Raw genomic sequence first — 20,326 nt, forward strand, 5'->3', positions numbered from 1 at the left:
TAATATCACTGATGGTCTGAACGCCAACAGTAAAGCCACTCATTGTAATTTTGTAACTCTTTGTGTTGCTTGTGCTTATTTGTGGATGTCGGTGGAAGGTTTCTTTCAAAATGTTTAGGATAAATGGAAAAATAAAAATACATTGAATGGAAGGAAAACAGCAGAATGACTAGAACACTGCAGTCTACAGAATGTTGGGCATTTAAATAAGACATGTCAAGTCATTGTGACATCAAAAAGATTCAATAACAAACTAATAATTCTTGATAGTGGGGCACATACTCTCACAGGACAGGATACTAAATGAATTATTATCAAATGTCCTGTATCTTCATGCTTTATTGACCAGACTTGGAGCTTCAAGGCTAATGGCTTTGAAAGCGGATGGATGGATACAGGTAGGGGGGTTGTTAAAAGATAAAAGTGTAAAAGATAAAAAACCATAAAACAATGGCCTTCAGCATGTGCATATGCATACAGTGCCATGTACCAGCACCCCTATCCCCCATCCCCCACCCCCCACACACACACCTCCTCCCCCATCACACACATGCATGAACACAAATGCTGAGTTGCTGGCTAACTGGCTACTCTCAGGTATGCTACAGTGGAAGTGCTAGTGAAACTGAGCTGTGGTTGATGCCTGTCCATTGTCTTACTTTTGCCAGTGAGGAACCAAACCTGCAGCCATGAAACTGGTGCTGCCGAACCCAGGTCTGGATGATCGGATCCCTTCACTTGAGGACCTTGAGACCATGGAGCAAAAAGAGACCAGTGAAAGGCCCAAGTGGGACAACAAAGCCCAGTATATTCTCACCTGTGTGGGCTTCTGTGTGGGGCTGGGCAATGTCTGGCGTTTCCCCTACTTGTGCCAAAGCCATGGAGGAGGTAAGCTGGGGCTGAAAGGCAGAGGGGGATACAGATTGAGCTAAATGCATGACTACAATTGGGTATGTAGATTTCGAATGCAAATACAAAGTTATATCTTACTGCAGACTACAATATTCATATGATGTTCAATGTTAAGTAGTGGACAGTTTTACTTACCCACTGAGAGATTAAACAGATTGTATGCTTCGTACTAATGTGAACACCACATTTCTGTCATTACGGTAGGGCTGACTGCATATGAACGTATCATGAGTAACACTCTCTGTGAATCTTTTGCTACTGAATCAATTGCAAACCCTGCCAACAATTTAGACAAGCATGTTATTTCAAGTATCTTTGATTTGTTTTGAAAGTGATGGAAAACAAAGCCATACGAAGATTTTTTGTGTGCTTGGGGCTAGAAATGATGACCAAAGCTGTAAATCTGTCACATATTTGTTGAGACATTTGAATAGTAGGTGCAAATGTCAAGAATCTGATCAATGATTCTTGATAATAAGTTATTTAACAATGCCTTTTACCATTACATAATGGATATTCCCACTCCTTGAAACTGTCATCCTAGGTCTTTCGATGTCAGATGCACAGGATTTCTAAAACTGCATAACAAGCAGTTTGTCCACAAACCAGGCAAATCTGTGAATGCCATTTTATGGCGGATGGCTTTTGATGCTTACTGAAAAACAATATTATATAACACAAGGTAGAAACATTTTTATAACTGAGGATGAGGTTGTTAAATATAACTTTCTTAATAAAAAGTGGGGGGACATATTCCATGTTTAATGACAACCTGCTAAATCAGGTGTGTTGGAGCAAGGAAACGTCTAGAACATGCAGGACAGGGGGCAATTGAGGACTAGGGTTAAGAACCACTTAGCTAGATGACTAAGATGCAACTTGTCCGATAAAAAAATCCCTCTACTGCCACCTACTGAATTACTGCACGTATGTTCTGGCAGCTTCATCACAATGTGTTGGTGGAATTTCCAGGAGCCTTCATGATCCCTTTCCTGATCCTGTTGGTACTGGAGGGAACCCCCCTCTTACTGATGGAGTTTGCGATTGGCCAGCGCCTCAGGAAGGGCAGTGTGGGATGCTGGAGGTCTATCAGCCCTTACCTCACAGGAGTTGGTGAGTTCATGCACCAGTCTGAACTGGAGCAAAAGAGCAAAAGTAATCAGGAGGCTGAAATTAGGATCAGGATATTGTTCATAGACAAATCCTAAGGATGTGGAGAGTAACAGGGTTTACACTCTTACAGGTATTGCATCAATGCTAGTGTCCTTCTTTGTGGGACTCTACTACAATACTATCATGGCCTGGATCATGTGGTATCTGTTTAACTCCTTCCAAGATCCACTGCCATGGACACAATGCCCGCTCAATGAAAACAAGACAGGTAATGGAAAAGAAACTCAAAAGTAGACACACACATACACACACAAGCACACACAAAGCACAGACAAGCACATCCACACTTATAACTTGTTTTGTTGCCTGGTGCAGGACTAGTGGCAGAATGTGGCCAGAGCTCACCTCAGGACTACTACTGGTACAGAGTGACGCTGAACACCTCAGCAAGCATCGAGGACCCTGGAGATCTCCAGTGGTGGATTGTCCTGTGTCTCCTCTCTGCCTGGATAGTGATCGGTGTGTGTTGCATCAGGGGAATTGAATCATCAGGAAAGGTTAGAAGGTGGAAGTCTGTACATGAACAAATTGAACTGCCCAGTTTTCAAGTGAATTTAAAATCAGCCGAGTTTTAGATTGTGAATACATGTAAACTAGACTTTTAAATAAACACTTTGTTGTTTGCAAGAGTTTCTTGTCCCACTCTTTCTCAACAGTCCTTTCTGTATTTACATGTGTGCTAGGCTGTATACATCACCTCCACGTTGCCCTACATCGTTCTCACCATCTTCCTAATCAGAGGGCTGACTCTCAAAGGTTCCCTGAGTGGCATCAAATTCCTCTTCACACCCGATGTACGTAAGCACTAACATTTACAAAAACATCCGGACGTGTTCTTCAATTGACAAGCACCACACATTCATCCCTTCTGTGTTCTCTTGTGCATGTAAACAAAGAAAAAATACATGTTGAACTGTGTTAATGTCCATCCCTCAAGGTCAACGAGTTGATGAAGGCTAACACGTGGCTAGATGCAGGGGCACAGGTGTTCTACTCCTTTGGCTTGGCCTGGGGAGGTCTCATCTCATTCTCCAGCTACAACCCCGTTCAGTAAGGCCTGTTGGCTCCTCCTCATAAAATCTGTCTACAAAATATGTCTGGGATAAAGTTTCCAAGATTCAGTCTGAATTATACTCAGGTCAGAAGAACCAACATTATTTGTAAACGCCGATTGGTTCTTGATCAGCTGGCGGAATGTTAAACATCGGAAGCAATGCACTGAATCCTGGGATGTGTATTTTTGTTTTGTATGTGGAGTGAACTGTGGTCTTCTTCCCCACTTGTTCCACAGCAACGACTGTGAGAAAGATGCTGTGATTCTTGCGGTGATTACAGGGTGCACCTCTGTCTATGCGGCTACTGTTATCTACTCTATCATTGGCTTCAAGGCCACTGAAAGGTTTGATAACTGCATTAGCAGGTATGTTTGGACTCCATTTCTCTAAGGGCCTTTGATTCTGGCCTACATGAAGCACATCTGGTAAATCTTGCATAGTCTATTTTGACTTTGCCTGGAAGCTAAATGTGGTTTACTTTTATTTTGGAACGTTGTTTATGTGTTTTGATGTAATAATCAATACAATAATAATGAAACATCATTAAATACAAATCATACCTTGAGAGCAATTGTTTACTAAAGTATTCACAAAGAAACTAGGCGCCTAACGCACCAGAGCTGTATCGTAAAAACATGTTTCTTTTTACACCCAAACCTGCATACTAAAATGGGGACACCGGCCATATGAAAGAAAGGTTGTCAAACACATACAAATTCAAATTGGATCATTAATCAAGGCTGCAGTAGACCAAGTGGTGCCCTTGCAAGACAAGGGAATATGTTAACACATGTTGGTCTGTTGCAAGCACAAACTGTGTAAATGAACATGTTACAGTATTAAAAGTATTACTAGAATGTAATCCCTAAAATAATAAAACACAATCATATCAAATATGACATTAAAAGCTGTTTAGAACTACATTTACAAGAACGCAACTTTTAATGATAATTTCAGAGTCTTCCTAGGTCCACCTTCCTATTCAACTGTTGAGATCACCTCTCCAGACGTGGTCATTAGAGTGTGATTGTCATTTTAGCATTCATGCAAATCAACGACTGTCCCAGACGAGTGTCTTAGGGACCAGTGACAAAGGGGGTGCCAATACAGCCCTACATTAGTAAATGCAAAATATTTGCATCTGACACTAGGGGCCATTTAGAAAATAATTCAGACTGTCGTTGCACAAACACAACACGGTTTAAGAAAGGTTTTTTTTCAACCTTTCAAAACTTTCCACATGTGAAGTGAAAGGAAAGGATAGGAGAGAAGAGGAGGAGAACAAGAAGCCTAAAGCAGAATACAATAGAGTACAGTAGAGTAGAGTCCTCATCAAGAATTAATCAATTATACAAACTTCAAACAATCTAAATTATTTTCCTAAACACCCCTAATAGCCTACGACTAAAAACATATTCAAATGTAGAATCTTCTAGAATCTTCAGAGTTCAGATGAACTAGGACCTTTTTATTTGACTCAAAACACTAGTTTGTTTTTCTCAGAAACATTCTATTACTACTGAATACCTTTGAACTTCCTGAGGATTCCATCACAGAGGACAACTACTTGGACCAGCTTAGCAGTCTGAACAACACTTCACCGGACATTATTCAGTCGCTGGATATCAAAATCTGCGACATGCAGCAATTACTCAGTGAGGTACCGAGCTTCAGTCATGCACTACATCTAAACATTACAGATACATTCCATCAGAACCTCTTTCAACTTATAAGTGGATTGTCTGTTAATGTGTCTTCACACAGTGTAAAGAGCCATTAGAAACCTTGTGAAACCTTCACAACATAAAGTTGTTATATGTATTTCCATGCATGTTCTATGTATGCTGTCACTAATATGCGTTTTGTACCTGCAGGGTGTTGAAGGAACAGGTCTGGCCTTCATTGTGTTCACAGAGGCCATCAGCAAGATGCCCGTGTCTCCTCTGTGGGCCATCCTCTTCTTCGTCATGCTCTTCTGCCTGGGGTTGTCCACCATGTTTGGGAACATGGAGGGAGTGGTGGTGCCCCTGCAGGATCTTGGCATCTTCCCCAAACACTGGCGCAAAGAAGTCCTCACAGGTCTAAGAAGTATTTTACTTTCAGACACTGCAATACAAACATTTAATGTGAATTAGAATGTGGCACATCCATAAGATTAAGACTGTGCTCACGTTTTACTGTTCTTGAGTGACCAGATGCTGGTTTCCACGTCCGGAAAACTGGAAAGTAAAATGATGGTACTGATTTTTTTGTACCACAGACCTCAATTGTGTGTTTCCTCTGTGTTTCAGTTATTGTTTGCATGGTGGCTTTTGTCATCGCCTTGCTTTTCACCCAGCGCTCAGGGAATTACTGGCTCGCCTTCTTTGACAACTTTGCTGGCTCCATCCCCCTTCTCACCATCGCCTTTTTTGAGATGTTCATTGTTGTCTGGGTCTACGGGATAGACAGGTAGATAAACAGCTTCAAGATCTCTCATGATTAGCTTTTGTCATGTGTGTGTGTGTGTGTGTTAATCAGTATGATTTAGTATTTATTCAGTAGTAGTTTTTCTAACCATGATAAATAATCATTTATATTGTTTTATTACATAGTTGGCACACTCTGACCCAAGTCTAAAAAGTAATTCAATGACATCCTTTGCCCTGAGGTTTAACAAGGATATACAGTTTATGATTGGACACAAGCCAAACATCTTTTGGCAAAGCACCTGGATGGTGATCAGTCCTCTTATTGTTCTGGTCATCTTAATCTTCTACCTGGTGGGAAAGATCACAGAGGAACTCACCTACCTCTCCTGGGATCCTGAATCAGTATGTGCAATAGCTCACTGCTCATTTGTATGATGTATATCTAATTGTCAAATAAATGACTGTGAATTATGCATGATAAAAAAAAAACATGAATGTTCTTCTAACATAATTTTCTTCAATGTCTCAGGAGAACTTCCCTCTGTTGGATGTCAAGACCTATCCTAGCTGGATCAGCAGTATTATTTTCATTTTAGCTGGTGTACCAACTCTCATAGTCCCGATCTATGCATTGGGCAAGGTCATCTATGACCGGTGCTGCAAGAATCAAAACCAGATGCAGATTCTGGAAAACGTTCAATAAAGTATTTTTAAGCATTTCAGTGTTTTGTCTAGTTCACTCTTTTTGCAACTTTGTAAAATTGGCAATATTAAGTGTTGTTTATAAACAGAAAAATTGTTTTATAATGTGCTTTTATTAAATGAACTTGTGACCAGATAAACTTTTGATTTTGGCCCTTTCTTAGCTGCTGCAGTCTCTTGAAATTGTTTACAATTATGTCCACTAGTTAATAATATATTGTAATATACATAGACATTGGTTAAAGTTACATTTGTGCTTTGTTGCTTTTTTCTAAATGCCAAAAAGTGTATGTCACCTTATTTAAAAAGCAAGATCATATTTCTTTAAAAAATATATACTTAACACCTAATAAAAAAATGTTAACCTCTTTTTATGCATTTTTGGGGTTGTGGTAATTATCTGTATTTAATATGTATGTTTTTCTATCACAGTTCCTGAACTTTTCCTGGCCTACCTGTTTCTCACATACTAAACTGATGCAACATTTCATAAAAAAAATGTAATGGTCCATTTAATGGTTATAGTGTCTACCCCAGACACGTTCCCATCTGTATTATGAATTTGTCTTTCTTTATTGAAAGGTAAAAGGGGTTTTAAGATCCTTTCCTGGTAACTCCCGCAGGGTACAAGCAGCATCACCAGGTTACCTATTAACAGACAGAGAGTTTTGACCACTAAATGATGATATCAAATTATAAATGTAGACATTTTCTTCCTGGTACCCTGCTTATCACAGCCCCTGAACTTTGCCTGGCCCACCTGTTTGCTGTTGCCTTTATTTGAACCAGATTCAAGGATATACATTTCTGCATCTCGCTCTTGCATTATGTTTCTTAAACTGCACTAAAACTTTTATTTTATTTCTTGCATTTTGACTGTTTTCAATGTCTTATTGAATGTTCTTAATTGTTTTTAATCTTGTTTTCTTTTGCATTATGTTTTGATGCTTTTAATGGTTTTATGTGAAGCACTTTGAATTGCCTTGTTGTTGAAATGTGCTATACAAATAAACTTGCCTTGCCTCATCACATACCAAACTGATGCAACAGTTCATTAATAAAACTTTAATGGTCCTGTAAATGGTTATGGTCTCTACCCCATACACGTTCCCATCTGTATGATGAATTTGTCTTTCCTTATTGAAAGGTAATATGGTTTTAAGATCCTTTCCTGGTAACTCCCTCAGGTTACAAGCAGCATCACCAGGTTACCTATTAACAGACAGAGAGTTTTGACCACTAGATGATGATGTCAAATTATGCATTTCTATATTCTCTTCCTGGTACCCTGCTTTGCTTCTCCCTACAAAAAAAGGAAAAGCTGCTTCCCAACGACAGATCTGGAATTGAGAGTCCTACTGCACACATGCTCACATCTGAGCTAATCCACTGTGGAGAGTCAAGGACAAAGGAACTAGAACAGCATTCAGAACTTCTATTTACTTCACTTTAGAGACCTAGACTAGCGACAGTGAGATTGTTCAGAATACTACTAACTCGGCTTTCGGAGTGCCTTACATCTGCATCAGATTTCAAACTATGACCATTGGATTAAAAAAAAAACATTGAAATCAAGTTTTCAAGGAGAAATTACAATTCAATGCATTACAAGCTAGGACCGGAGCTGGACTAAAAACAGAATTACACATCCTGTGTCGATCCTATCAAGCAGAAGATGGCAGATTCAGGATTGAGTGTGGATGTTAAGAGAGAAGAGAGGCCAAAGTGGGACAACAAGGTTCAGTACCTGCTGACCTGTATTGGGTTTGCTGTGGGTTTGGGCAATGTGTGGCGCTTCCCCTACCTGTGTCAGATCTACGGAGGAGGTGAGGGTTTTCTCTGGTTCAGTATCACAATTGACAATGGTGTATTTTACGATCATTATTACATTCATATTCCTATTATTTTTCTGTTATTAGTTTTTGTTTTATGTTTCCTAATTGACGTCAACTTGAATTTGACTCATAATCCTGTTTGACTAACATGGTGCAGTGTGAGTCAATAACATTATTAGAAATGGAGGAAATGGTAACTTGAAAAAAATTGCAGGTTAATGGGACTATACAGTCGTGACCATAAGTTTTGGCAATGACAATGTGTTTTGCAAATTTACTGGTTCTGTATTTTCACATGTTTCTATAGAATACTGGCATACAATAAGCGCTCTTTTGGGGCAACGTTTTTTCAATATATGCAAACAGTCCCCTCTTTTGCAGCAGTCAATCTGCACTCTATCAGGATGATTGATGATTTGACTCACTGAAATTATGTTGGCAACCACAAAATGTATGTTGCTCCCAATTCTTTCAGCCACGGCTGTATATGATAACATACTTCAGCATAAATTTTAAAATATCCTTTGTGCCTCATACATCCTTAAACAGGAACTCTTGACCTCTTACACCTTTTAAACTTATAATGAATCAGATTCAGAGGTTAACGGAGTTAATGTCCAATCCCAGGAATGTGTCCTTTAACTTGACGTGACCTCATGGCCCCAGATAGTAGACTTCCATGGCCAGTGATCTTCTACACTGACCACTGAACATATAGTAGGAAAAGCAGGCTTTTAGTGTATGGACACATTTTGGTAGGGCATCTAGGACCAACACAGTGGACGACCACGTAGATACAAATGCCCAAAACAATTCCAATTAGTAATTCCATTAAATCAACTAACATCACAGAGGAAATAATTGAAAATCTAGAGAAATTAATCAATGTAACCATTAAAAATATATAATCTTTACGTGTATTTTTATGCCTACCCGTGGCAGTTGCCTAATTGCCCAGAATGACCCGTGCTTTACTGTGCATGACAAATACATCTCTTTGACTTGACTTCCTGAACCCTCCGCCTGGTCTCTGACCTCCAGCCTCTCGCACACCCAGGTGCCTTCCTCATCCCCTACCTGATAGCCCTGGTGTTCGAGGGGCTGCCACTGCTCTACCTGGAGCTGGCTATTGGACAGAGGCTGCGCATGGGCAGCATCGGAGTCTGGAATGCCATCACACCCTTCCTTGGTGGAGTTGGTAGGCCTGGGCGACACTGTTTTGCACTAAAATAATGGTCTTGCAGATACGCACAATCCAAAATGTTACTCGTAACAAATAACAATGTCACTTCCTGTGTGCAGGTATTGCTTCCATGATAGTGTCCTTCTTGGTGGCTCTATTCTACAACACCATCCTGGCCTGGGTCCTCTGGTACTTTTTCCACTCCTTCCAGGACCCCCTCCCCTGGGCCGAGTGCCCCATTAACGCCAACCACACAGGTAGACTGGATACATTTGAATGAGTACATTTCCACAACACTCATTCTGACAATTGGTTTAGTAAACACAGATTTAGTCCAATTTAGAATTTACCATTTTTAAAAGACACTGTTCCTACACCATGCATATTTTTGTCTGGGATCAGTGTTTGTATTTTTGTCTAATCAGTGTTTAAGGAAGTGTTACTTTGAAGTGAACTTCTTTCAGGAGCAAAGGCAAAAAAGTACATCCTGAAACATTCACAATGAATACACTATGTATGGGACAGTTCTAGCTATTCCAAGATAGACAAACTCTCCTCCATGCCACTCAGACACTCTGGTTTCTCTTCAGCACACCCACCCTCTCTAACAATCTCTCAGGCTATGTAACAGAGTGTGTGGAGAGTACACCAGTCAACTACTTCTGGTATCGTCAGACTCTGAATATTTCACCCAACATCGAGACCAGTGGTTCCCTGCAATGGTGGATTGTTGTATGCCTAGGAACCGCCTGGTTAGTTGTGTACATATGCTTCATCAGGGGAATCGAAACAATCGGCAAGGTGGGTGGATCTGCAAATCGATGTTCATCAATTACTCATCTGTGATGCTCTTTGTTTACAGCAGCTCATACACGTTACGTGTGTCACATTTTTTCAAATGAATCAAAAAAATATATATCTTGGTTATATAGTGATTCATGGTAGTTATGTATATAGTTGGTGATTCAGGGTAATTATGTTTATGGTTGTTGATTGCAATTGTAGACTCACCTCAGTTGAAAACTGTATTTGTGACTCATGTTCCTGTGATTCGAAAATCACTATTCATACAAGGCAGAGACGTACTGTACAGTACTGCATAAGTATCAACCTGAAGAAAAGTCAACTAACTTCTATTGAATCCCCTTTTTTTTTTCCCCTGTTTTCTTTGTATCCCTCTACTAGGCTGTGTATGTAACTGCTACATTTCCTTATCTGGTACTGACTATATTCCTGGTTCGAGCCCTCACCCTCCCTGGAGCCTCAACTGGTTTAGTCTACCTCTTCACTCCTGATGTGAGCTCCTAGAAATGGCCTTGACGTTCCTCCTATTTTCCTCATTCAAAGTTTTATGGCATTATACACTTTGGTAACATTGAGACCTCTGACCTACACTAGTCGCACCTTACAAAGAACTAACTTATGGCAATGCAGGCATAAGCAAACAGCAAGATGACAATTTATTAATGATACAAGACACATCATTTATAGATAGGCATATTTCTCTCCTGGTTGACCAAGGGTTATGTTTTCATGAGCTTACTGTAATATAGCGGGTATAGATCAAACATAGTTTTTTTTTATATTCAGAGCACTCCAAACAGTATAAAAGTAAAAAAAAGTAATCATTAGTTATTGTTAATTGATCAGTGGTTAAGGACAGACCTATTCAGAGGGAAAGAGGTCACATGATCATAGCCTAAAGAGGTCACATGATCATAGCCTAAAGAGGTCACATGATCATAGCCTAAAGAGGTCACATGATCATAGCCTAAAGAGGTCACATGATCATAGCCTAAAGAGGTCACATGATCATAGCCTAAAGAGGTCACATGATCATAGCCTAAAGAGGTCACATGATCATAGCCTAAAGAGGTCACATGATCATAGCCTGCCACTACTTATCGTGTGTGTCCTCACCTTAGTGGGAGAAGATGAAGAACCCTCAAATGTGGCTTGATGCTGCCACTCAGATCTTTTTCTCTCTGTCACTGGCTTTTGGTGGACTCATTTCCTTCTCCAGCTACAACCCTGAGACGTAAGTCGATTTATTTACGAACCTGAATCCATTAGGATTCAACAATCAAATGGTGCTTTTCCACCAATATTTCTTCTTCTGTGTGTGTTTGTTAGTAACAACTGTGAGAGGGACGCTATTCTGGTTGGGGTTATAAACAGCGCTACATCTATATATGCTTCCATCCCCATCTTTGCCATCCTGGGATTTAAAGCCAACTCCAACTTAATCTCCTGTCTCGAGGGGTATGTACTACAAGAAAGGGTTGAATTTAGCACAAGACCAAACAAGGAAATGTACTTCAAGTATTTGTGTCATCTGCAGGAACATCTTAGCATTGACAAATGTGTTCAACATCGAGGACCAAAACATAACAGTTGACAACTATGACCAGTGGTTTGAGGTCCTGAACGGGACTTATCCCGATAAAGTCTTCTCCCTGAACCTCAAACAATGCAGCCTGCAGACTTTCCTCCAAGAGGTAGGACACAGGATTTAATATTAGGTAGTACCTTCTATGTAGGAGTGTTGTTCTCTTTCACGACTCCCTAACCTCTCTGTACCTTTTCAACCACTCTGTTAACTTCACTTTTCTCTATTGTCCTGTCTCCATCTCACGCTGGTTGTTTCAGAGTGCATCAGGGACTGGCCTGGCGTTCATTGTGTTCACAGAGGCAGTTAAAGAGATGCCAGGCTCTCAGGTGTGGGCAGTGCTGTTTTTCATCATGCTTTTCAGCCTGGGTCTATCTTCCATGTTTGGCAACCTGGAGGGCATCCTCAGCCCTCTCAGGGACCTCCACATGGTGCCAAGCTGGATACCCAAGGAGCTCTTCACAGGTAGAGACATCCCCCTTGGTCCCTTGGCAAAGGATGGGATTGTGGGGCATTAATAGCCTATTTAGTAATGCATCATGAGTTCTTAGGGGAATTATTTATTTAGAGGAAGAAAAGTTGGTGTTTGCTGGGCATACTTTTGAATGTACCTTATTCTCCTTTCCTCCATCTTTCTCTCTGTCCTTCTTTCTCTTATTTTTGGACGTCCAGCATTTATCTGCGTGGTATCTTTCCTGGTAGCTCTTATCTTCACCATGAGTTCGGGAAACTACTGGCTGGAAATCTTTAACAGCTATGTTGGCTCAATTCCTCTTCTGATAATAGCCTTCTTCGAAATCATAGCGGTGATTTACGTGTATGGAATGAAAAGGTAAGCGTATATATTTTATTTATTTATTCTAATCTACCAATTTTGTACCTGTAATCATTTTTGGACTGAGTGTACTGCCACTTTTCAAACCTCAACTGAATATCCCTGTCTGGGTCTGTTTAGATTTGGCGACGACATTCTCTTTATGACTGGAAGGCGGCCCAACATCTTCTGGAAGGCGTGCTGGATGGTCATCAGTCCTGTGATGCTCGTTGTTGTTCTGGTTGCTTATGTTGCCATCCAGGTGCAGGTGGAACCCTCCTACGCTGCTTGGAATCCAGACTTTGTAAGTTGTTGGCTACGACCAGCTGACCTAGTATATCATTCTGGAATGTAAAACTATTACAGGATTGTACTATAGCATAATAGAATAAAAGCATGAAACTCTTTAAAAAAGGATAGATACATTTGGATTCAGCTCAAGTAAGAGATTTTCTTGATGTTTCTTGACTTGTTACTTGTTTCTCTCCATAGAAAGACTTTCCCCAGTTTGATGTGCAGCCATACCCACAATGGGTGTTTGCCATCTGTATCCTGCTTTCCACAGTCCCTGTCCTCTCCATCCCCCTGGTGGCTTTGTTCCACTTCATCCTCTGGGCAAAGCGCCGGCGTTCCTCCCAACGGCACCGCAACAGAGCCAATCCCTACGACAACGGTGGCTATGTTGTACACTCATAGACTGGCAAGACTGATTTGAATGCAGCATCAGACTTAATATCAGGGGAAAAAAACTGTGATAAAGCTGCCTAAGTTCTTAACTCTTAATGAAGAGGAATAGACCTTCCATATTGCACATATAAACATGATTTTTCATTTTTGATTTTGATGTGTACACTTGTCTCAATGTAAAACTTGCAAAAAAGTAACGAAAGTTATAAACTCAAAGTTTACACAAAGCAATGAAATGTATAAAAAAGGTGACCACCAGCATGCTTATAAAATCAATCTACACAGTATGAACTTTCCTTCGATAAACAAAATGTCCTCTACACTGGTCAAAATATCAGTTAAACATTGATGACCATCGTACTTGGAAGAATACAGAGTACACAATAAATCAGCTATCAAAGTCCAGAGAGAGAGAGAGATGAAAGGATGGATGGTCCATGTTCATATCTTAACTATCAATCTTTATTGGTTACCCAGCTGGCATTCTATACAGTAACTTTTATGATTGACTACTGTTGCTTTGTTTCATAAAAATTGAGTCAGGATGGCATTTACCAGGTCCAGTCTCATCCCTTCTTAAATATGACCCAGCTTGATTGCAAGAATATTTGAAATGAGGACACGAGTGAATTTGTAAATATGTGAAAATGGAAATGTGAAGTAATCCTTGTCTCTTGCCCGATTCCTCTAGGTACGTACTTCAAACACTATAAATGTTATGGTCCTCTGTGCTCATGTTTCGTAGTCCTTAAAAACATATAGCCATGAAGTCCAGAGGAGTTTTGGGTGTGGCAGCCTGCCTGACTCGCAGCAGCCTCAGGTCTCCCAGATTCCTCTCCAGTCTTTTTTTACCTGCAGAAAAACAAATTAGGGGAAACAAAACAATATGGTGGTGCCATAAGGCGAGGTCTTGTAGCCATCAGCTACCTTGGGGAGTGTTTCAGGGCAGTCTATGGCCCACCTAGGCGTGTACGTACGAGAGTGGAGGGCAGTGAGCAGGTATCTGTAGAGGGGGCGGTAGCGTGACAAAACCAGTGAGAAGGAGAGGCAGTAAATTAGCTCCACTGCCTCATACTGCAGACAGCCTGTCTGGGCTTTAGTGCCCAGAGTCGCTCCTGGGTGGAAAGGACAGCCGTTGGGTAAAAGAGATAAAGATAACGAGAGAAGGGAGTGGGTGGAGTGAGTGTGCATTCAACGGGAAGGAGGGACTACTGGAAGATATGCGATAGAGAACAAACAACATTTGGAAGATACACTTACCTCTGTTGCAGAGTCTGATGAGCTGGTTGGTATACTCTGCCATATTCCAGATAAGATGCAAGAAGTAAACTGGGTTCTGGGAAACCTTCTGACCAAAGGGTAAACTCTGGGCACATACGTGGAACCTACCGCAACCACCATAAAACGTTCAACAACCATCAAATAACCACAAGGAAAACAGATGATGACATACATGAAAGTAAATACAGACAGAAGAGAGACCAGGAGAGTTTTTGTTTGTTTTGGCATTTGATCTTCAAATAAACTCTGTATGGGTGTAATGAGCAAATAATCTAACAAGAAAATCATTGACAGAAGAAAGGTGAGGATTGTTTAACAACCCTAAGTGTTAAACATCAATCTGTAAGCTATAGAGGAGTACCGAGAAAGGGAAAGAGAAGCCTGTGTTTACTATGAGGGGTCATTGTAGGTCACTTAACACTTCCGGTTTCACAACAAAACTGGCAAACAAACACGTATTCATTCCGTTGGCATGTTTAATCCTCTGTTCTGAGTGGATCCCAGTATGTCACACAGCAGTCAGGTGACAGTACCTGCAGGCATGCAGCAGAACCAGCTTGTACAGGTTCTTATACACAGCCTCCAAGGAATTTGTCTGTGAAGAAAAAGTCAGTTCAATATTCACATTATGTACAAATACTATGAATACTACTTCATACGTTTGAAGGACGTATGAAGAGGTCTTGGTCTGAGGAAATAGCAGCGCCACTCACTTTCAGATCCAGGAACAGGGCGTGACACTTAAGTCTGAGGATGCCCATGAGCTTTCGTCTCATTTGCTTGCCGGCAGAGAGGGCGGGTCCTACAGTCAGGCTGTACCGCAGGGATAGGCCAGCATAGCTAAAGGGAGATTGACATTGAGGGGGGAAAAGGACTTGAGAATAATGAATCAGCATTTTAGTCAATAACAAATAGCAAAATATGATGTGGGCATACGTTTACTGTCAGCTCAGTGGTAGAGCATTTGGCTGCTGATCAAGAGTTTGCAGGTTCAAATACCCCTCCGTACGTAGCTTTGGTTAAAACATAAAACAGGAAGCTACACAAATACATTACTTATAATTTTGTCATTAAGAAATAGTGATGTATTTAATATAGTAAAATGTGTATGACAATAATCGAACAGTAATCTGATTTGTAGTTGAACTAAGAGCTATATAGGGTAAAATAACATGGTTTGGGTTTTGGATTTTAAGTACAGTAGCAAAGGTAGGATAAGGTCTACAATACTAGGCCGTAAGAACGGTAAAATATAATTATACAACTCCAGTAGGGCTTTAGTGAAACTGATATTATCAACTAAACACCTAAACATTAGTCTAAGTGCTATCTATATGGCACAGTGTGTTATCTCACAATGCCCTGTTAACACTGTGTGTGTGTGTGTGTGTGTCTACTTGTGAGAACAAGTGGGTCTAGGCGTGTGTGACAGTATTTTACCTGGAGTAGTCGCAGTAAACATCTAGGGTGCGTGTGTCAAGCAGCAGGCCACACCAGGGGAACAGGCAGTGGGCAGGCAGGACCCGGGTCTCAGGGCAGACCCCATGCTCCTCTGACATGGGGAAGTTGACGGCCACCTTTTGGGGGTTCACCACACAGCCATACTGAGGCACTCCAGCCAACAACGTCCTAGGAACAGGAAGTGATGTCAGCCAGTATCTGGTAAGACAGGAAGTGGGAAGCATTCCTAACAGCTGGTATAGCAGCTGCTAGGACAGTCAGGGTCTTATGTGCATTGTGAACTGGAGTGTTTTGGTGTTGTGCGTGTACTTGAGAAAGGTCTGTGCTTGGTTCAGATCTGGAGTGATGAGGAGAAAATCATCCACCAGCCTCATCAGATGCCTATAGTCACAAAGAGATGAAGATCAAGTTTAAATCATCAGCATTGCATTGAAACCCCACATGGTTGGTGCAAGGGATTTGACTGCCCTCTGCTGGTCAAAGGCGATAATGGTACCTAGGCAGAGGTGGATTTTACAATACCACACAGTAGATTTACCACATGTATTATATAACCTAGGGCCGTCATTCCAAGAAGAAAAAGGTGTTTTCAAATTAAACAACAAGACAATTAAGAGAAGAAGCAGTCATCTTTCTCACCCTCCTTTCTCTGTGAGGTTTTTGAACAGGACGTTTTCCATGTGAGCGTAGCAGAGGCAGCAAAGCAGAGAGGACACTACAGAACCCTGAGGAATACCCTGCCACTGACGAAACATTCTGGAACATGCATTCACAAACAACCACTGAACCTGTGACACATCAATTGCTATCGTTACGTCAAAAAAATAACTTCACTCAAATCACTAATACTAACTTACTCACTACTAAAGAAAGTTGGTAATGAAAAAGCAGCATACTAACTTTTTCCCAAACTGAACAACACTCCCAGTGAGCATTTGGGTGAAGAACTCCAGGACATCTTTGCCTTGCAGATCTAAGGAGAAATGCTAGATCGGAAGGGACATTTCTTCACTTAGGCCTATAATTTGCTCCATCATTTCAAAAGAATACTACTGACCACATCAAGATGGCTGCTTCCCTCACCTGCTCCACCAAGATGGCATTGTGAACCTTGCCCTTCGTCTGCAGTGACATCACAAAAGCTTTCATATTGGTGAATGCTACAGTGTCCTCCAGGAAATCTGCCTAAATACAGAGGTAAACAGTGTTTATTTCAGTGTGTGTATGTGTGCATACTTTGGAGTGAGTATGTATGCTTCTGCATGCACCTTTCTGACGAAGGTCTTTTTTAGTCCCTCATGGAAATTTGCCCACACTTTGGCATAGCGCCGCACAGAAAATGTCTCTTCCTGGACAGGTGACAGAACCTGACGAATCACCTCCAAGAGTTTGGAGTGGGGCAAACTGTCGTAGGCCCCACTCACATCCACCTGAGAGAGAGAGTGCGAGAGGATTGAGTATTATTAGCAGCTTGAGAACTATGACAAAACACAACAAAGCCATATACCACAAACCGATTCAATGCGTCACATCCAGTGAAACAAAACCTGATTTCAGACATGCTCGAGTATGTGATTTGATACAAGCCATGCTTAGTTGCCGACAAAAGAAATACAGGTCAACCAACCTTGACGAAGTAGAGGGATTGGGGCTTGTTCTTCTGAGCTGGGGCAAGGGAACCTAGGACCCTGTGGATGTCTGTCATCCCCCACACTGTTGAACCCAGGAGAGCAGGTGTGGTGCGCACACACACACGCAGAACGTCCAGTAGATCCCGCACTGATGCCTGGAACCTCTAGAAGAGAACAACCTACTCAGAATGCAAACCTATGGATTGAATCAAGGTTCCTTCCTTGGCAAGGTTTTTGGCTTTGGATTTGAGAAAACCAGGCAGAAAAAAAGGGCTTAGTTGAAGACACACCCTTGTTTTGGGGTCAGCTCCTAGGACACGCGTGATGGGCCTCATGCCCTCAGTCTTGGGGATGAAGCGAAGCCGAGAGGTGACAGTGGTCCTGTGGAGGGACGCCACCTGTGCAGGGGTCAACTCCTCCATCTGACCCTTACACTGATGAGTCCTGAGGACACGGTCACATTTAGAGTGTGTGTTTCGTGTGTGTTTCATGTGTGTGTGTGTTAGCCTACCTGAAAGCCAGCTCCTGGAGCCTGGCCCAGACCTCCTGTCTGTAAAACCTCAGAGCATTCTTGTGTCCCATACTCTCTGTGACATAGAAGCAGGCCCTGACCAGACCCAGCACATAGCCGTCCAACAGCCAGGCCAGGAACTGTCCTAGCACCCGTGTCCGATATGCAAGCTCACTGGGCGGGCAGTGACCTGGGCGGGAGAGGGGGATAGTTAGGGGAATGGAGCTGACTGTCAAAGGGGACAATACAGGAAGAAGAAGTAGGCTTAGGTGACATTTTGAAGAGCACAAAATCATCAATTTGGGGCCTTTTACAGACTCTTACCTGTCTTACTGAGCTTTATCCAATCACAGTCATTCACCTTCATCTTCCAAAGGAGCTCAGCCAATGAGAGGCGCTCATGCTTGCCCATGCGCAGGAATTCCCGCACTCTGAACAGGAAGTTGAGCCTGTTGTGGTCTGATCCCCACAGCTCCCATGGGACCACAGTGGCGAGGCACTCCTTGATGAACAGGTACACCCGGTGAGGTGCACTGTGTTGGGGCAGGAGAGCTGTCAGTTCCCCCTGTCCTTCCCCAACTCCCTTCACCACCCCTGGGCATAACTTCTGCAGTATCCTGGTGTATGCACAACTCCTGTGTCTGCGTAACAGCTGGCTGAAAAAGGGTACCATGTTGAAAAACCTCTTGGGCAGTTTTTTTGGTTTCCTCTCCACCCCTTTGAGATATACCACGCCCTCAAAGAAGATTATTCTAACCAAGTCCCGCCCTTGCAGTCTCCTCTGCTCATCCCATTCACCCTTCCTTTTCCTGTTTAGGAGGAAGCTGCGCATGCCCCGCCCCCCATAGAGCATGCCCAAGGTGCGGAAAAAACACTGCGCTGGGGGCACAGGGGGGAACAGCCCTGTTCTCCAACTGGCACCAGCCTCTGAGGGCAAGGTGTGTAGTTTGACTGGATGTTTTGTTCTAGCAACATCCTCCACTGGTCTAGGGCACACAGCCAAGTCTACTGACTTCAGCTGGTCACTAGTTCCACAGCAACCCTGATTTGACCCCTCCACAGTCCCTGAACTCTGCGTGACACCTTCCTGTTCTATACGCCTCCTCTTCCCTCGCAACTCTCTTTGCTTCTCCTCCATTTCCCTCTCTCTCTTCTTTTTTATGATTTCTCCACCACTTTCTGCATTTTCCCGCCTCCTCCTGCTCTTAGAATACTTAAGATATCTCTCTCTCCTGTTCCAGGGGATTGTCAACGTGACTATGTTCCCAGTGGCATTCCGTCTAGACCTGTTTTGAAGGTTAAACCCAGAGCCAGTCGTCATGGAGACTCGCTCGTAAACGGGTGTTCCACACACCTGGAAAAGACAGGTTGGGGGCACCGTCACAAACACGGAGCAGGACTCCAACAAGTAGCGCGTGACATCCGTACCCAGTCGCTGGGACACTTTTTTCCACAGATCACTGCCATGGATGTAAGCTGCACTCTGAGTGACATCTCCCTGGAATTTAAACTGGTCTGCGTCACGCTCCTCTTGAGCTAGGGGGTAACCGTACCCATGTGCAAGGACGTTTCTTTTCTTCTTGCGCTTGAAGCTGTTGAGAATGAATGCTAACAACTCAGGCAGAGTGCAGATCTATGGAAGGTGAACAAAAAAAATCAACATAGGCCAACTGTTGTCAGACAATAAAAAATGCTTAGTTATAGGTTTCTAACAATGCTGTTAAACACAATGACTGAAAATGTAGGCGAATTAGTTAGGAACGGTTGTATAACATACTAAGTGCTCTGCTTAAGTTAATGGCACATGTACCTGGTTGCGGCTTGGGACGTAATGCAATGTTTTATCTGTACATACATACACTCCCCGGACAAACGACAAGAATCTGGTTGTTTCGGGTGGTTCGACAAGGTGCGCTTCATGTCCTTCTCTGAAAACGATGCTGTTGCTAAACTCCTCCAAGGTCTGAACGTTCGGATACAGAGAACGAAGTATTCCGACACTACGCGACATTTCAGCAATGGGCATGTTTACCTCATGCACCGCACTTACCCGTGGATCTTAGCATACGCCTTAGCTGACAGATTCTTAAAACCATACATCTCAAAATTGTATACTAGAATTACCAGGTGGTGACATTGTTCAACGTTCACATGCACTGTACATTTCTGGTCTGAAATTCTCTCGAAGACCGCTCTGTCTTAACCAATGAGAATCACGAAGTATTTTTTTTCCCTCCAATGGTATCTTCATGCTAGGGCACGTGATAATGGACCGTCCGTC

The 20,326-nt window shown here is 42.3% G+C and overlaps 3 protein-coding genes across 4 annotated transcripts; 2 read left to right on the forward strand and 1 right to left on the reverse strand.

Moving 5' to 3' along the window:
• Positions 1–589: 589 nt before the first annotated feature.
• On the forward strand, positions 590–6,831 carry LOC124467219 (sodium-dependent neutral amino acid transporter B(0)AT1-like). The gene is made up of 12 exons (XM_047019415.1): positions 590–888; positions 1,885–2,025; positions 2,156–2,293; positions 2,401–2,582; positions 2,769–2,879; positions 3,023–3,135; positions 3,377–3,505; positions 4,644–4,800; positions 5,015–5,219; positions 5,432–5,591; positions 5,791–5,953; positions 6,081–6,831. Exons 1-12 carry the CDS (start codon positions 690–692, stop codon positions 6,252–6,254), a joined length of 1,872 nt encoding a protein of 623 aa, XP_046875371.1. The 5' UTR covers positions 590–689; the 3' UTR covers positions 6,255–6,831.
• Positions 6,832–7,928: 1,097 nt separating this feature from the next.
• slc6a18 (solute carrier family 6 member 18) lies at positions 7,929–13,709 on the forward strand. Its single transcript, XM_047019707.1, has 12 exons — positions 7,929–8,079; positions 9,146–9,286; positions 9,391–9,528; positions 9,891–10,072; positions 10,457–10,567; positions 11,197–11,309; positions 11,405–11,533; positions 11,613–11,769; positions 11,921–12,125; positions 12,333–12,492; positions 12,616–12,778; positions 12,967–13,709. Exons 1-12 carry the CDS (start codon positions 7,929–7,931, stop codon positions 13,168–13,170), a joined length of 1,854 nt encoding a protein of 617 aa, XP_046875663.1. The 3' UTR covers positions 13,171–13,709.
• On the reverse strand, positions 13,604–20,241 carry tert (telomerase reverse transcriptase). Of its 2 annotated transcripts, none has more exons than XM_047019461.1 (16): positions 19,856–20,241; positions 18,370–19,678; positions 18,046–18,235; positions 17,825–17,978; positions 17,531–17,698; positions 17,172–17,333; positions 16,987–17,088; positions 16,804–16,889; positions 16,543–16,659; positions 16,213–16,284; positions 15,883–16,071; positions 15,156–15,282; positions 14,976–15,037; positions 14,422–14,546; positions 14,139–14,276; positions 13,604–14,013 (listed from the first exon to the last, which is right to left on the reverse strand). In XM_047019461.1, the coding sequence occupies exons 1-16, from the start codon at positions 20,069–20,071 to the stop codon at positions 13,910–13,912; spliced, it is 3,321 nt and encodes a 1,106-aa protein (XP_046875417.1). In that variant the 5' UTR covers positions 20,072–20,241; the 3' UTR covers positions 13,604–13,909. The 2 variants fall into 2 exon arrangements, with proteins under 2 accessions (XP_046875417.1, XP_046875419.1); XM_047019463.1 differs by having other exon boundaries at positions 20,096–20,231.
• Between the last annotated feature and the right edge of the window lie 85 nt (positions 20,242–20,326).

The sequence above is a fragment of the Hypomesus transpacificus genome, chromosome 4, assembly GCF_021917145.1.
Source record: "Hypomesus transpacificus isolate Combined female chromosome 4, fHypTra1, whole genome shotgun sequence".
Taxonomy (NCBI): Eukaryota; Metazoa; Chordata; class Actinopteri; order Osmeriformes; family Osmeridae; genus Hypomesus; species Hypomesus transpacificus.

Excerpts from the sequence above, each read along its gene's own strand:
- LOC124467219 (XM_047019415.1), top strand. The coding sequence starts at position 690 with ATGAAACTGGTGCTGCCGAACCCAGGTCTGGATGATCGGATCCCTTCA. Across the intron at positions 889-1,884 it reads GTGCCAAAGCCATGGAGGAG|GAGCCTTCATGATCCCTTTC; the intron begins GTAAGCTGGGGC and ends TGGAATTTCCAG. Across the intron at positions 5,954-6,080 it reads TCTCCTGGGATCCTGAATCA|GAGAACTTCCCTCTGTTGGA; the intron begins GTATGTGCAATA and ends TCAATGTCTCAG.
- slc6a18 (XM_047019707.1), top strand. The coding sequence starts at position 7,929 with ATGGCAGATTCAGGATTGAGTGTGGATGTTAAGAGAGAAGAGAGGCCA. Across the intron at positions 9,529-9,890 it reads CATTAACGCCAACCACACAG|GCTATGTAACAGAGTGTGTG; the intron begins GTAGACTGGATA and ends ACAATCTCTCAG. Across the intron at positions 12,779-12,966 it reads CTGCTTGGAATCCAGACTTT|AAAGACTTTCCCCAGTTTGA; the intron begins GTAAGTTGTTGG and ends TTCTCTCCATAG.
- tert (XM_047019461.1), bottom strand. The coding sequence starts at position 20,071 with ATGCCCATTGCTGAAATGTCGCGTAGTGTCGGAATACTTCGTTCTCTG. Across the intron at positions 19,679-19,855 it reads ACGTCCCAAGCCGCAACCAG|ATCTGCACTCTGCCTGAGTT; the intron begins GTACATGTGCCA and ends CACCTTCCATAG. Across the intron at positions 17,979-18,045 it reads CTCCAGGAGCTGGCTTTCAG|GACTCATCAGTGTAAGGGTC; the intron begins GTAGGCTAACAC and ends CCGTGTCCTCAG.